This window comes from Limulus polyphemus, unplaced genomic scaffold (genome assembly GCF_000517525.1).
Source record: "Limulus polyphemus unplaced genomic scaffold, Limulus_polyphemus-2.1.2 Scaffold1653, whole genome shotgun sequence".
Lineage (NCBI taxonomy): Eukaryota > Metazoa > Arthropoda > Merostomata > Xiphosura > Limulidae > Limulus > Limulus polyphemus.
Window position 1 is genome coordinate 148,372 of NW_013667263.1, and position 15,900 is coordinate 164,271.

A 15,900-nucleotide genomic window follows, 5' to 3' on the forward strand; every position below is an offset into this window, starting at 1 on the left:
AAATTAAAAATTGCATATTTCTTATACATATAGTATTTCAAAGACTACATTAGAAGTTATGTAATTTCTATGATACTTTCAAATTTTTCTTCACGTCAAGACGTGTTTCCATTTTGTTGTAGAACATACACACAGAACTTACTAAGACGCCTTGATTTCCCACAAGTGACTTCACCGAGTGGTATCCCGATATCCTTGTTCTATTTGAATCGGCCCTTAAGTGCAAATGTGTGTTTTGTAACGGAAGTCTATTACACTTCTGCTATTTATCTTGATTTGTAGATCTTATTCAATTAACAGTGTGAAGTCAGATTATCAGTGGAGTTCCTCACACCATCAGTTTTTTCAGAAAGTCCTACGTTCAAACAGTTTTTTTTTTCATTTGTCCGGAGATAACTTTGAGTTTGTTGTTAAAATATTTAAAGAGTACTAAGATTTACCGTCTTTCACTTAAGTGTTAGAATAAGCATCACGTTAAAAAAAATTACGTATATCATCTTTCATTTGTACTTTGTAACACACACACAACTCTAACGGTCAAAAAGAAAGGAAGAAATAAATAATTCTAAAGCTCAAAATGGAGAAAATTTCAAAATATGCTGAGGCAAGGTGTAAGTAAGTTTTATAAATTACTATCTACCACATGTACGAAAATCAGAAACATGTGGTACGCCGACTTCGAAAGGTCTACAAGTTGTGGTACAACACAGTTACTTGCGATCAAGATTTACATTACAAATAACGAGACGTCAAAATAATTTGTGTTTGCAACAATGTTTTATTTATTTTTTTCTCAACACCATGTATTTGGATGACAGTTCATAAACGAATCAATAAACATATCAGACCGTCTAGCAGCATCCTAGAAGTGTACAAAATCACAAACATAACATTCTCATTGTGTTGTGACTCAGTTATTTAGCTCTATAAATTTAGCAGCATGACTAAGGTTGTTTTAGTTTTTGTATTTCGATTTAAACACAATCTAATTTTTGTCTTCTTATATACAAAAACAACAACAACAAAAAACAGGAAATAAATCGTTATATGAATTTATATATTTAAGAAAAAGAATCAATATGTAAAATGTGGTGGACAGAAAGTAAGTAAAATAACTACTGACAGAAATAACCTTTTTTGTTTCTATAATATAGTAGCTGTTCCGATTTCACACATGACCTTAAATTTATTAATATAATCGGGGGTAACGTAATCAAAAGATAAATATATAAAAAATAAATTATACATTTCTATAAATAATTATATATATTTGAAAATATTATAACTATAAATAATACATCTTGTTCAATAATTATATTTATTTATTAAAAAATATTGAAGGAAAATCACAACGAACCAAGAAAACAAACAATGTTAACAATTGCATGATACATAAAACCAAAGAGTTACAAAACAACCACGTATTTTAAGAAATGACTAAAACCGGAAACCAATTATTGGAATCTTGATAACTTTTTCATAATCTTTTAAACAACATTAGCATTTTTGAAATTTGTAAAGTTCAGTAGTGAAGCCCCCACTTCCAGGGCCACATCGTTAGGCTTGAGGGATTATAACGTTAAAAATCTAAGTTTGGTACCCACAATGGGTACAATGCAGATAGCCCAATGTGTAGCTTTGCAATTAAACTAAAACAAAAAGCAGTGGTGGATTATAGCCTGACATCTATTGATAACAATGTAAAACCTCACAGAGAATCCGTACAACTATCTAATCACTAATAGATGAGTCTGATATAAAAACAGTTTCTATTGTTGTTAATGATAAACTAATCCACTAATATCAGTGCAATGGGCGTTAAAACAGTATAGGTATAACAGAGATCATTACAAAACACTGAACGCTAAGAAGTAGGATTAGATTTAAAACAAAATTAATTTATTAGTATTATAATCCATGGTATTAGCAACGTAAATTTAAAAAAATCACAGCGTTGAATTTAAATACATATTAAAGAAAGATATTTCTAAATTAAAAGTATGCGTAACGAAAGCGGAAAGAAAAAAAGGCTATTGTTTGATTTAAAGTGTAATATATATGACTGAGACGCGTAACAACTGAAAAACACTGTTTATTTTGTACATCTTAATACTTTAATTAAATATTCGTTCAGTTGGTTACATCTGATAACTCATTAATAAGAAAAATAACAGCGGACAATTTTTATTTTACAGCTGGTACATTTACCATGTAACGCGATGTACTATCTAAAGGATCAAAACATCCAATCAAATGAGCGAACTGGCAAGTTTCCCATGTAACACGATGTACTTAACTAAAGGGTTAAAACATCCAATCAAATGAGCGAACTGGCAAGTTTCCCATGTAACACGATGTACTTAACTAAAGGGTTAAAACATCCATTCAAATGAACGAACTGGAAAGTTTCCCATGTAACGCGATGTATTCACTAATGGACTGAAATATCCATTCAATAGAGTGAACTGGTTTTCCCATATAACGCGATGTACTTACTAAAGAACTGAAATATTCATTCAATAGAGTGAACTGGGAAGTTTCCCATGTAACGCGATGTAATGGGAAACTTCCCAGTTCCCTCTATTGAATGGATATTTCAGTCCATTAGTGAAATAACGCGATGTACTTACTAAAGAACTGAAATATCCATTTAATAGAGGGAACTGGGAAGTTTCCCATGTAACGCGATGTATTCACTAATGGACTGAAATATCCATTCAAATGAGTGAATTAGCAAGTTTCCTAAATAACGCGATGTACTTATTACAGGATTGAAACATCCATTCAAATAAGCGAACTTTAGTATTTAGAAATAACCAAATAATTTTCTTCAAGTTCCTAGTTTGAAAATCTTGCATTTCTTTTTACTGTAATGTAAACACGGAGTGAAAAAGCGTATGCCCTACTTCAGAAATTCTAAGCAACTTTCGAACGTTTCGCGAAACTTTTGCTGCACCTAAAGTGCCAATACGAAAACCAAGTACGTACAAGGTCATGACGTGTTACATTTCACACTACACACACGTACAAAAATGTGTCGGCGCCTCTTGGACGCAACACGTGTAAAGCAACATTTTCAGTGATTCATTTATTTTATTATTTATTCTAATTACTGGCTTGATATTTATTACAAACGTATCTTAAACTAAACTAATAGCCATTAATTGATTGTTTTAGTTTTAAACTAGCCTTGTCTCATTGATTGATTGTTTTAGTTCTAAACTAGCCTTGTCTCATTGATTGATTGTTTTAGTTCTAAACTAGCTTTGTTTCGTTGATTGATTGTTTTAGTTCTAAACTAGCCTTGTCTCATTGATTGATTGTTTTAGTTCTAAACTAGCTTGTCTCATTGATTGATTGTTTTAGTTCTAAACTAGCCTTGTCTCGTTGATTGATTGTTTTAGTTTTAAACTAGCCTTGTCTCATTGATTGATTGTTTTAGTTCTAAACTAGCCTTGTCTCATTGATTGATTGTTTTAGTTTTAAACTAGCCTTGTCTCATTGATTGATTGTTTTAGTTCTAAACTAGCTTTGTTTCGTTGATTGATTGTTTTAGTTTTCAAGATTTCGCGCAAATCTACACAAAGGGCTATCCGCCTATAGCAGTTTAATTTCGAGGAAATAGACTAGAGGAAAAGCAGCTAGCTAGTCAAAAGGATCCACCGTCAACTACAAGCCTACTCTTATCTGATCGAATACTGGAATTTGTCTGACATTTACTAACGGTCCCAAAGTTAATAAGCACCTTTTTTTTTCAGATATATATTGTTTCACACACATAAAGGTTCTAAATTACTGTAATCATACTTTTACGCAAGTATCATAATAACTGATGGTCTTCATATCATGTACAAAAACGTTACTACGATTTACAAAGAGAAAATTTAACGTTCTTTTCTTTAAATCTGGTGATTTGGTTTGCTTCTTTTGAGGATAATTCGTGATTAATGTCCTTTCAAACGTGGAAAAGCTTTTTTTTTAATGGTGATATCTAAAATATTTAAAGAAAAAGCCTTGATGATGGAATGGTAACGTTCTTACATTTTAACGATATGCTGTACGATAACGGTCTTGTTAATATTTCTTACCGATAGAAGTTATTTAGTACAGAGGAATTAATATATACATATTATCAGAACACAAAATTTCCAAAACTAGTCACAATTATACATTTGGTTTTTAGATTTTTTTTTCAGCTAAACTGTTTTACAAACAAAATTCGCATTCTTCATTAAAACTGTACACAGTTCTGGAGGCAGGTTTCTTCAGGCCCATGTAAACAAACAAAACAACGTGGAGCAACTGTTGGCAAAACGTTTGTTTCTATTTTAAAACCTCCCGTTTCTTTTTACCTTTGTTTATAATTTTAGTTTTTCAAACTTTGGAACATACTTAAAAACATTTAAAAAATAAAATAACCTTATTAAAACACGTTCTGCTTAATTCTTGATTAAGCCACTATAACATTTTTGACGTGTTTGAGTTAACCTGCTAAATCTGTGTTCTAGCACACCTTATTGCTGTCATGTTTAAGTTAATCTGATAAGTCTGTGCTCTAATACAGCTTACTGCTATTATGTTTGAGTTAATCTGCTTTTGAACACAGCTTAACATATGAAACACGTGTTTTAATATAGGTTAAAGCTATCTTAGAATAAGTTTTCGTTAACGTAATGAACCTGTTTTCTAGCATATGGTAGACTGGTTTAGAATACGTTCAGGGCTAGCCTTATAAAGTCTGTTTTTTTAATGAAGGATACAGCTGCTTTAAAATATGGCTGAATTTCCTTAAACAGTTTTCAGCTCTCACAAAATATAGTTTGGTAGTTTGTTAAACCAGGTTTTAAACAGTTTAAAACTGCCATAAAATATCCGAGTTATCTTTCTAAGCCTACTTTATAACACAGCTTGCAGATGTAACAAAATATTGTTTAAGTTAGTATGCTGAATCAATGTTATATCACAGTTTCACCTACATTAGAATGCTATAAAGTTGAAAAGTAGTTTACTTAACATCAGTTTAGATGAATGAAACCCGAAATATCTAACACCTCAGTTTCACAGCACAACAAGAAGCTCATAACATAGCAGATACGAGACCTCAGGTAAGGTGAATTCAGTAATTGAGACGGTGCTGGTGGAGTAATATAGGCTTACCACTGCACTAACTAACCATGTTGTACCCCACACAGTGATAAAGCATTGAAGTCATACTAGTATTCTACAAGATTTCAATGAACACAAACTCCTCTACATGAGCACGATCAGTAATCTATCAAATCTTGCTTACATTGTATGCAGTCACTGCAAAGAATGGAACACACACCGAGTTATGTTTCATATGTCTGGTACATTATTAAAGGTGGTGTCACCTACATTGTATGCTTTAAAACCTTATATTCTGAATCTTAGGTTTCATTCTTCTACCATATATCGTTTATCATATGTGTCCCCTTGTCTAATTTCCTCACATAATGTAAACAAAAAGGCATACAAATTACATTTAAAGGTTAAAAGAAGCCAGTGAGCCTTTTGAAACTCAAGGCTAATTAGTTACCAGTTAAAGATGTATATGTTTCAAATAAAACAATATTGATAATATTATGATGCAAGAACACAAGTTTGGAAACAATTTGTTACACTTTCATAAACACAAACAATTAATGTACCCATTATTAGAAATCTTCTAAAACAAAATGGCAAAAAAACTACTAAAAAACAGTCTTTGCACATAATAATTTGAGTTGCTATTCTAAGTGTTTTAACTTAATACATTTTAAAGAGGCTCTTTTCATGAATTAGGTACATTTTGTAAGGAATATTCATAACAAACATAAAAATTAATTTAAAACAAATAACACATGAAAGTTACCAAAGTGATTTTTTTTGGCTATATGGGCTTTTACAAATTTTACAGACAGAGACTATTTTATGCCTACACCAATAAAATAGAACAAAATATATATATAACTGAAAGATAATAAACCAACAACAAAAGTACAGTTGATTCCAAATATTTTATAATACAATAAATCTTGTATGTTTGCAACTGATTCATCAGGTGAAAAACGAATTTTATAATAAATATTAAAAACATGGTAATAGCAAAAAACATGTTTAATACAGTCATTTTGGAATTTCTTTAAATTCCATCATCAGTGTTAATATCTAAAAAAAATAGTTAATATTCAAACTACAAAAAACAATATTAGCATTGAGTGAGTTTTCATATTCAATATTTTTAGGTATTAATAATGCTGATGATGGAATTTAAGGAAATTCTGAAACATCAGTATTAAAGATGTTTTTTGGTACTACCATGTTTTTAATATCTTGTATGTTTTATCACAACTTACTAAACACTATTAAAAACTATTGAAATACTTTCCAGTTTCAATAATTCTGTATTTATAAATTTACTTTGTCAAGAAATGGGGTTATTGAAAATTTAAATCAATGCTTATTACAGGATAATACTATCAAGTGCCTTATTCCATTATTATTTTCAATTAGTTACTAGTATTTATCATAGAGGGCACTATGGACATTAGGGGAGGATACAATTTTTCCAAGTGAACTTCTAAAACAATAAAAAAAGCTAACTCATCTTAGTTACAACTATAAAAACAAATAACAAGAAAACCTTTAATCTACAAATAGTCTATTATGGAGAAAAACAAAGACTTCAATTTAAAACCTGCAAGTTACAAACCACAATACAATATATAGTGTGTGTTTCAACACAACCAAAGACTAACATTTAACCATGTCAGTCATCGTCTGCTACTTACACATCTTAAAGTTACAGACACTTACACAGCAAATGTCTGAGCAAGACTAGATATAATAACCTGAATCTATCAGGACCTTGCTGTATACTATTCCTTCTATGGGGCACACGTGTGAATACCATAGCAGTATGTCATAGCAACATAAAAACCTATATCCAGATTTTAAACTCAACTTTTCACTGGTCTTTTGTTTATGGTGTATACTCTCTTTTTTTGGATTTAGATATAAACAAAGTAAGTATTCTTTGCAAAGATCATATTATTCTAAGATGTTACTTTTTTTATATGTATAAACATAATACTTGCACTGTAGAATTTGGACCATTATTTCAAAAGTTATTTCTGACACTATATGTAGTACCTAATAAGTGAACTATTAAGCATGGTGTAATATTCTTCTGGTTAAACTATTAAGCATGGTATAATATTCTTCCGGTTAAACTATTAAGCATGGTGTAATATTCTTCTGGTTAAACTATTAAGCATGGTGTAATATTCTTCTGGTTAAACTATTAAGCATGGTGTAATATTCTTCTGGTTAAACTATTAAGCATGGTGTAATATTATTCTTGTTAAACTACTAAGCATGGTGTAATATTCTTCTGGCTAAATTATTAAGCAAGGTGTAATATTCTTCTGGTTATGAGAATTTCTAGCATATTTCTATCTCATATTTCAAAGAATCAAAGCAAGAAGAAATATTCACATAATAACAGTGCCATGCTACCAGCCTTAAATATAGTTTTGTCATAGAAAATCCAGCACACACACAGATGCATGCTAACTCTTCAACTTAAACAGAACATTGAAGAGTAATTGTGTGGGCAATACTCTATAGTTTCATGATTTTATTATGTTTATTATGAACATCATACTTCAACCTATATTAGCTAGTATTCACATTTATAAGATTTTAAATTTGTATAGAGCTGACCATTAAGAAACAGTGTGGATCATTATGCCTAGTTTCTAGATGTTCCATTAAATGGATGACACAGATAGATGCACTGTAGTAGGCTATATTTTTAAACTGGATATTTCTATAGGTTTGTATTGTTATTTGGCCAAAGGGTGGTTTAACATTGCATGGTAGGCAAGTAAGTGCATATGAAATTGTTGTATTAGTATCTTCTGTGAACTTAGAACTATTAATGAATGTTAGTTAAACTAACATAAGATTTTGTAGTAAAAGATATAAAACGTTTTTAAAAAAAATCGTTAAGCAGATTGGACTTTGTATTATTTTCTACTGAATAACCTACAAGAACCCACCACCAACAGAAACCATTGAAACAGTATTAAAGATAGTGAGAAATATTTTTGAAGCATACCACATTTGCTGAAGCCTAAAAATACAAAATGTGCTCATTATGGTGCTGTTGTTAAGTTGTATACAAACAAATAGTATCATATTATACAAAGAATTCCAAGCCAGAATTGGCATACTTGTGTGTGTAGTAAGTTTCATTCATCACAGTACACATATATCCTTGACATGTAAATGCTAAACGTGTATAACTACATGCATACTTGTGTGTGTAGTAAGTTTCATTCATCACAGTACACGTATATCCTTGACATGTAAATGCTAAACGTGTATAACTACATGCACACTTGTGTGTGTGTGTGTAGTAAGTTTCATTCATCACAGTACACATATATCCTTGACATGTAAATGCTAAACGTGTATAACTACATGCATACTTGTGTGTGTGTAGTAACTTTCATTCATCACAGTACACATATATCCTTGACATGTAAATGCTAAACGTGTATAACTACATGCACACTTGTGTGTGTGTGTGTAGTAAGTTTAATTTCATCACAGTACACATATATCCTTGACATGTAAATGCTAAACGTGTATAACTACATGCATACTTGTGTCTGTAGTAAGTTTCATTTCATCTCAGTACACATATATATCCTTGACATGTAAATGCTAAACGTGTATAACTACATTAACCTCTGCAATTTCCAGTTTCTTATCTTTTCTTGAGTACATATTTTATAACACATTTTTATTAAAAATTCACTAACTCATTTGTTTTTCGTTGTTGGTTCTTTATCTAAGAGAATTTAAATATTAGTAATGGATGAAACATTTTCAACAGGTGAGGGATACAAAAAGTGTTGATAAAATTATCTCCATATGTATTACTGTAATTTTAGCATAAACGAGATGTAAGAAACCACTACCAATACATTTAGGGATATGAATATACTTAGAAAACCATTTGACTTTTTTGGGTCATTCAATTTATGTGCATTGCTATTTTAAAAGCACATTTTTTTAAACTTGGAAGACTGATGTCTGAGGCAACTATATAACCACAGATTTGGTACACAAAAACAAAATGTCAAATCAGCTAAGTACAACTGCACGCAATGAAAAAGAATAAACTTGAAACTGATACATACATGCACACACACATACATACAATAGATGTAAAGTGTCTATTAGCTCTAAAAGAGCCTTTGTTTTGACTTACTCATAAAACAGTTCTATTATTTTTCTATGTTAGATCTACGTATAGGATTAAACCTATATATAAGCATAATATACATGCTCTATATATACTAAACAGTAAAAATGGAATAAAACTGTAATTTTACACATTTCTCACAACTTTAAGTAACATTATTTTTGAATGACTTAGATAGATAAAATAAAAAAACAGGTCAGAGTATTTTTATATTTAAGTGTGTTTGAAATGGAATTAAATTAGAGCAGAAATAAGTGCCATTAGTTTGTAAAATAAATAATTACCACATATCATATAAAATCACGGGTTTGAACCTTTTCATGCATTGTGATAGAGTGGTTGTTACTGCTTGTTTGTTCCCTCTTTATGTAGGCTGGGCATGACGTACTGGTTAATTTGTCCACACTGTAGACCTGAGGGTCCATGATCCATGTTCTCTTGCCACAAAAATGTGCTCTGCAAATTTGGGAATGTGGGTACATTATAAGAATGATGGTAATATCCAACTATTCAATTTTAGTAGCCCAAAAGTTGGTGGTGGGTACTGTTGACTAGAAGCCTTTCCTCTAGACTATCAGTTCAAAATTAGGGACAACTATTGCTTTTGTGTAACTTTGTGCAACTATCTGAAACAAACCAAACCTTCTTTAAGTTCATCAACCTCTCTGTAAAATTCTTGATAACATGTTACTCTTACATATGGTAATTTTTTGGTATGAAAGTGCTACTTTGATATGTTACTCTATAGAAATAATCATATACATCATGAAGTAGTATTTTATCTTTAAAAAAACTTGGAGGTTTTGTGTTTGAGCAGGTTATAATATTGATCCACAAATGGAGTTAGTTAATACAAAACAAGTAGGAGAAATAAAAAACTAAACTTGTTTGCAGAAAAACAAAAATAATATTGAACCATTAAAAGCTCTCATAAGTTAAACATTAGAAAAAACAGACTCAAACAATGGTCTAATCATTATGATTCCTAACTTTTGCAAAGCTGAACATACAGCAATCTTCATACCATACTAAATACTAGTTTTATGTCTCATCAAAATATTGATGAAATATTAGTCATTGTTAGCTTGAAAAATCATAAAATTCTAGGTCATGGACAAACATTTAAGTATGTTAAAAAACAAAGTTCTATGAATAGAAATTATGACTACTTGTTTCAGATATAAATTATTCTATCAGAACCATATTTAACAACCAAGAAAAAGGTTCTCTAGCTAAACGTCTTTAGTTTCACTTTTTTCATAACAATAATTATAAAAGTTGTAATCTCATTTCCATTACCCAACAGTGATAACACTGTTGGTTGAGTACAACAAAACAAAACAACAACAAAAAAAAAAGATAGAAAAAAATGGGTACCACTGATAAAAGGTACCATAATTGGGAAACATTTCTGGACTAGAATGCTGACGATGAAGTATCAGGAGTCAATAAAACTAGCCAGTTCTTGTTGGATATCCCGAAATTCCTGGATTTTCTGGGCAAGGCGCTGATTCAGTTGCTCCAGTGTTGCTCTCTTAGAATAATTGGTGGCTTTAGCAGCATCAACTTGTTCTTGTAGTTTGCCAATGCTTATTCTGAGTCCTTCATTTTCCATAAGCAAGACCTAACATACAAATAACAATTGTACAAAGTGATCTCTTTAATTTTGAAGAACAAATGATATATATTCCAGATTTAAAAATCCTTTTTTTTTTTCATTTGCAGTTTCTGTATGGACTAATAAACATTTTCTCATATCAAATGCTGAAACACGTCACATTGCTGTTCTTTTAAAACATACTTGTAAACCTTTTTAGCTTTTACCATCCTTTACCAATACACAATATTCTGTTTTTGTAATCACACTACAAGTAAAGGATCTGTATTTATCAAAACAATACTGCAAAGCCATAACTATGACAAAATAACAGAAAAAAAATCTATGTTTGCTCTAGAATCTACTAAAACCTCATCCAAGTTTTACAAAAGTGTAACAAAATCAGATGAAATCAAGTGTTTCAAACTTTATTGATTTCTCAATTATAAAACAGGGCGATTAGGGACGGATGCATTTTTCCAAATGATGACACATCCACTGCCAAGTCTCAGTTCTTGAAGACAAATAAATTTTGTGGATAGGTGGCTCTAGTGTAACACAATATTGTAGCCCAATTGGATCTAATGGGGTCCATGATCTAAAAAAATTACTGTCTCCTTAATTACCTCATTACAAGGTGATTAGGGGTGAACATTAAGAATTACCTATATTCCCTTTTTCTCCAACACTGGGGTTTTGAAAAGAAGGTAAATGGGAGTAAACTGAAATGGTAAAAAAAAACATTGTTTTGTATGAGAAGGTAGTGTTATGGTTCATTGAAAATTGACATTAAATTTAATATAATGGAAATACTGTGATAACTATAAGTAAACTTAGATGACATAGATTTTGTTCCTAATCACCCAATTTTATGGCATATTTGGTACAAATACTATAGGTGGATGTAATAATGAGGTAAACACATCTCATCTTTAATATTTTATATCATAGATTACAGATTTAAAAATATTTAAAAAACATATTTCATATCTTTCAACTAGATTTGCAAATTTGTAACTTTTTTTTTTTCAAAGTTTAAGGTGACTTACTGATTAAGAAAGTAACAACTTTTATGAAATTTATGTTGAACAAACATACATAATTTACCAAAAGCATAAAGTTATTATGTTTTTAACAGAGGGTTAATGAAAATATAAAAAATCGAATTCCTTTAAGAGATGCCAAACCTGACAGTTTTTATCAAGAATAGATGTAGCAGTATTCAACAAAAAAATCTAAACCATTAGATTTAACAAATTTATTATATACTTACTGTGAGATTTCTGGAGAATGTTTTATATTATCAATTAAAAGGACTTAGGGTATATGGAACTAAGTGGAATGAATATGAATAAAAAAGAAAAGTAGAGAACAGTTGTATAATGTTGCTAATAAACAACAGTTTGATCAAAAAACTTATGACGTATTTCTTCCAATTGATAGAGTATTGTAGCATGATACATCTATTAAAGCTTAAGTTACACTGTTGTTCCTATCAGTTAAAGTTACACATGCTCTAACTGGCTGAATGTTCGTATTTAACCCAAATTCTAATATACAAACAAAAAAATGTTCTAAGTTTGACGAAACATGTAAAATTCTTTATGAAATGTATCTAAAATGATTTTAATAAATCCTGTTTTTGATGTTTAAACAGGTTAATTTTAAACAAATGAGGAGAAATAAGATATGTTAAAAAATTACTCTAATCACAGTATATTATACTTTACACACACCTTTAGTTTGTCTTCAACTTTCACATTTGGTACTTGAGGTTCGTCTAATTTCTTCTTCAGAAAGTTCACTTCCTGAGAATATTTAACAATACATGAGATAACGTAGAGTATACTAAATAAACTCTCAGAATAAATCAAAAAAGCTTCAGTTAAGGCAAATTACTCAGCTTAGCTTCCTTCCAAGCTTATATCTGATAGAAGCATCTTTCTAACTGGGATGAAATTAATCAACAAATCAAATGAGGAAACAGAGAGAGAAAACAGTATTTAAAATGCTCAAGACAAATAGCATCCGATGAAATGAAGGCATTCTTTTTTTTCCTTACAAGACTGCAACAACCAAACGTGTGGTGTATGAAGCAGAAATTTAAGGTTTCTCCAATCATTATGGAGAACATTTATTCTTATGACAACATTTTAGTATAAATTAATGAAGTAAAAACTTTGGATATCTTTTATGAGTTCATTATCATAGGCTATGGTTGATGTCAAGATTAATGAACTCGTTGTATCATCTAATTATTATATAACTATTTTCCCCTTAGATAAAATAATATCAGAAGTAGTTAACTAACAGATTATGATGTTGGTAATTTCAATGTAATAGATGTGATGGATAGGATGTTGTGATAATTGCATTTTAGAACTAAGGAACTAGCTGTGATCACCATGAAAAGTTGGACAGGTTTATAAATGAGCCATTTTCTTTATAATGTGTAATGATCAAATGCTAGAGAGCTTACAGCTAGTTGTGTTCTAGTGTGATATATTAAGGTAATACTGAGTTTTCCTAAGAGCAATGGGATAGGTCCAATGAATAACAGGAGGTTCTGCAAAATATAAATTATGAAATAAATCTGATTTTTCTGAATACTTTAGTTCATTAGAACAAAATAAAGAGACTAAACACACATGAACAATCTTTACTATAACACTTACACAAACACAATGTGTGTACTTGTTTTAGAGACTTGGGACAGTTGCTTGTACTGGATTGGTAGATGTTTGCTCTCCAAACTGATTTCTTTAAAACTGTGTACCAGACTGTTTATATTCAACATTCCTTACTTTGCAGGTAGCAACAGATGTACCCAGAATGACTGGTCATCCTCATTCAAATACAGAGTAGGCCTTAACCTCAAGATATCGCCTGTTCAACAATAGAAGGACGTTGCTGTCTATTTCTTGCACAATGTAAAGAATTACAGCCATACCATTCATGGGGAGAACAGGTATTATCTCCAGAGAATGAAAAAGGCAGTTAGAATCAACTTTGTTGACCACATGTTATGTGCAAACTGCAAATACTCAGAATAACTGATAAACTTATTATAATACTATATTAATATAAGAAGCTAGAAAATCCATGGTATGTTTATATACAACACTAATAACATCAAAATGGCTGCAGAAAGTTCTTGTATTAAGGCTGTTAACCTTATTCAGGCATAAACATGATTTTTGATAGCAGGAATAATTACAAAAGATCTGCCATTATTAACACAGGGACAACTATAAGATTGACAATATTGCTTAAATACTATTTTAAGCTCTTTGTTTCAAGTATTTAAAATTTGTTTATTATCTTTACCTTGAATACAATTCAATAACAACTATATTAATCCATGTTGTATCTTTGTGAATTTCTTCCATAGTTTTGGAGCTAGTAATACCAAACTTGGTAGGCAGAAACAGGTTGGCCAGGAGTGTCCTTTTCAATACATTGGAGTTCCCTACCACGGGGCTAAAATACGCCAGAAGGTCACCCAGTGATGGGTTGCTGAAACCAAATCTGGAATTTGTGTTCCTGGTTCCCCCCATGGGTGCCCAGAAAAATATTATCAGGGGGGGGGGGGCAAAACACGTATGTAGGGGATCAGATTTTTACAGTGTAAGTCAACAGACTAAAATAATATGTGTTATGTGTGCTTAAACGCAAACACAACTTTACAGTTTTAATATAAATTACTAAAAATATTTAGTTTAACTACGATGTTAAGTGTAGATCATAATATGTGCAATTTTTTGTGAAATGTGGCTCCCTTCAAGATCCCGTGGGTGCCATATTTAAAACTGTGTTTATGCTCCCTCACATATGCTCAGGTACCACAGGTGGGTGTCATAATGTTTTTTTGTTTTAGATATGGCTCACCTCTGAGATAGCTATAGCCTTACCTACCAAGGGGACTATAATACACCTGGAAGGCTACTCAAGGGTGTTAGGAGCAGGATTTCAGGGTTGCTGAACCCAAATCTGGCATTAGAGCCTGTGGTGTAGGTACAGAAGTGAATCATAAATGGACCTTTGAACCCAATAGCAGAGCATGGTTATTTTATTCCTCAGATATATGATCTTACATGAGTCATCTTAAATCTATTATAAATGGGGAGGAATGTATTTCAAATTGGTCTATTGTTTCCATATGAAACCGTAACATTAAGTTTAAAGTCAAAGTATAAACTTCTGTCCTTTGGTCTTCTTAAATAAATATTTTGTATACAAATGGAAAAAATTTCTACCTTATCTTTTCTTTTGATTTCTGTAGCTAAGGAGTCTCCTTTGGCTCGAAGATTGATGACTTCTTGGGTTAGCTCTGTTAAAGCCTCTGTGTTTCCACTTACAGCTTCTAATTCAAGTATCTATACAGTACACAATATATGTATATTTAAATCTGTTTAACAGGAACATTTACAGAAAAATAAAGGGATTCATTTGTGATGCTAATTTGTAAAACATCTAATAATTTCAAACTTTATAACTCATTCTAATAGAAGTGTTTGTTATGCAAGTGTAGACTGAAAACATACACTAACAACATCTTGTGCAGCACATATTCCTGCAATGTATATTTTTCTAAATGTGGCTAAAATCTAGTGTATACTAACTCAACCAAAACTTTGTGTATTTCATAGCTATACACATAAAATGTGTGTAACTGTATGCTAATTTAAGAAAACAAATCAGCAGGTTTCTGATTCTTGCATCATAGTTCTATAATACTTATAAATACTTACAGCCAAAAATATTATTAACTGATGTAACAACGCATTTTAATCTTTGTAAGTAGATACATACATAACAAAAGTATATTTAATTAATTATTTTGATGGCTAGGTTGTTTTTTAGTTTCACTCTTATGTACATAGCTTACTCTGATCACAAGATATTATTATATATATATACACCTGGAAAAAAGTTAAGCACCCCCGTGTTTTTTTCAAGTGATTCAGATTCGACGTTCTTGTGACTGATTATAAATTACCATTCAATCTAAACGTGTTTATCAAAT

The 15,900-nt window shown here is 30.8% G+C and overlaps 1 protein-coding gene across 1 annotated transcript in view; it reads right to left on the reverse strand.

Moving 5' to 3' along the window:
- Nucleotides 1-6,289: 6,289 nt before the first annotated feature.
- Nucleotides 6,290-15,900, reverse strand: part of LOC106464437 (homer protein homolog 2-like) — a 34,670-nt gene continuing 25,059 nt past the window's right edge. Inside the window, exons 5-7 of the mRNA XM_013924578.2 lie at nucleotides 15,131-15,250; nucleotides 12,611-12,682; nucleotides 6,290-10,901 (exon numbers count right to left, since the gene is read on the reverse strand). Coding sequence (XP_013780032.1) covers nucleotides 10,716-10,901; nucleotides 12,611-12,682; nucleotides 15,131-15,250 — 378 coding nt within the window. The 3' untranslated portion in view covers nucleotides 6,290-10,715. The remainder of the gene's footprint in view (nucleotides 10,902-12,610; nucleotides 12,683-15,130; nucleotides 15,251-15,900) is intronic.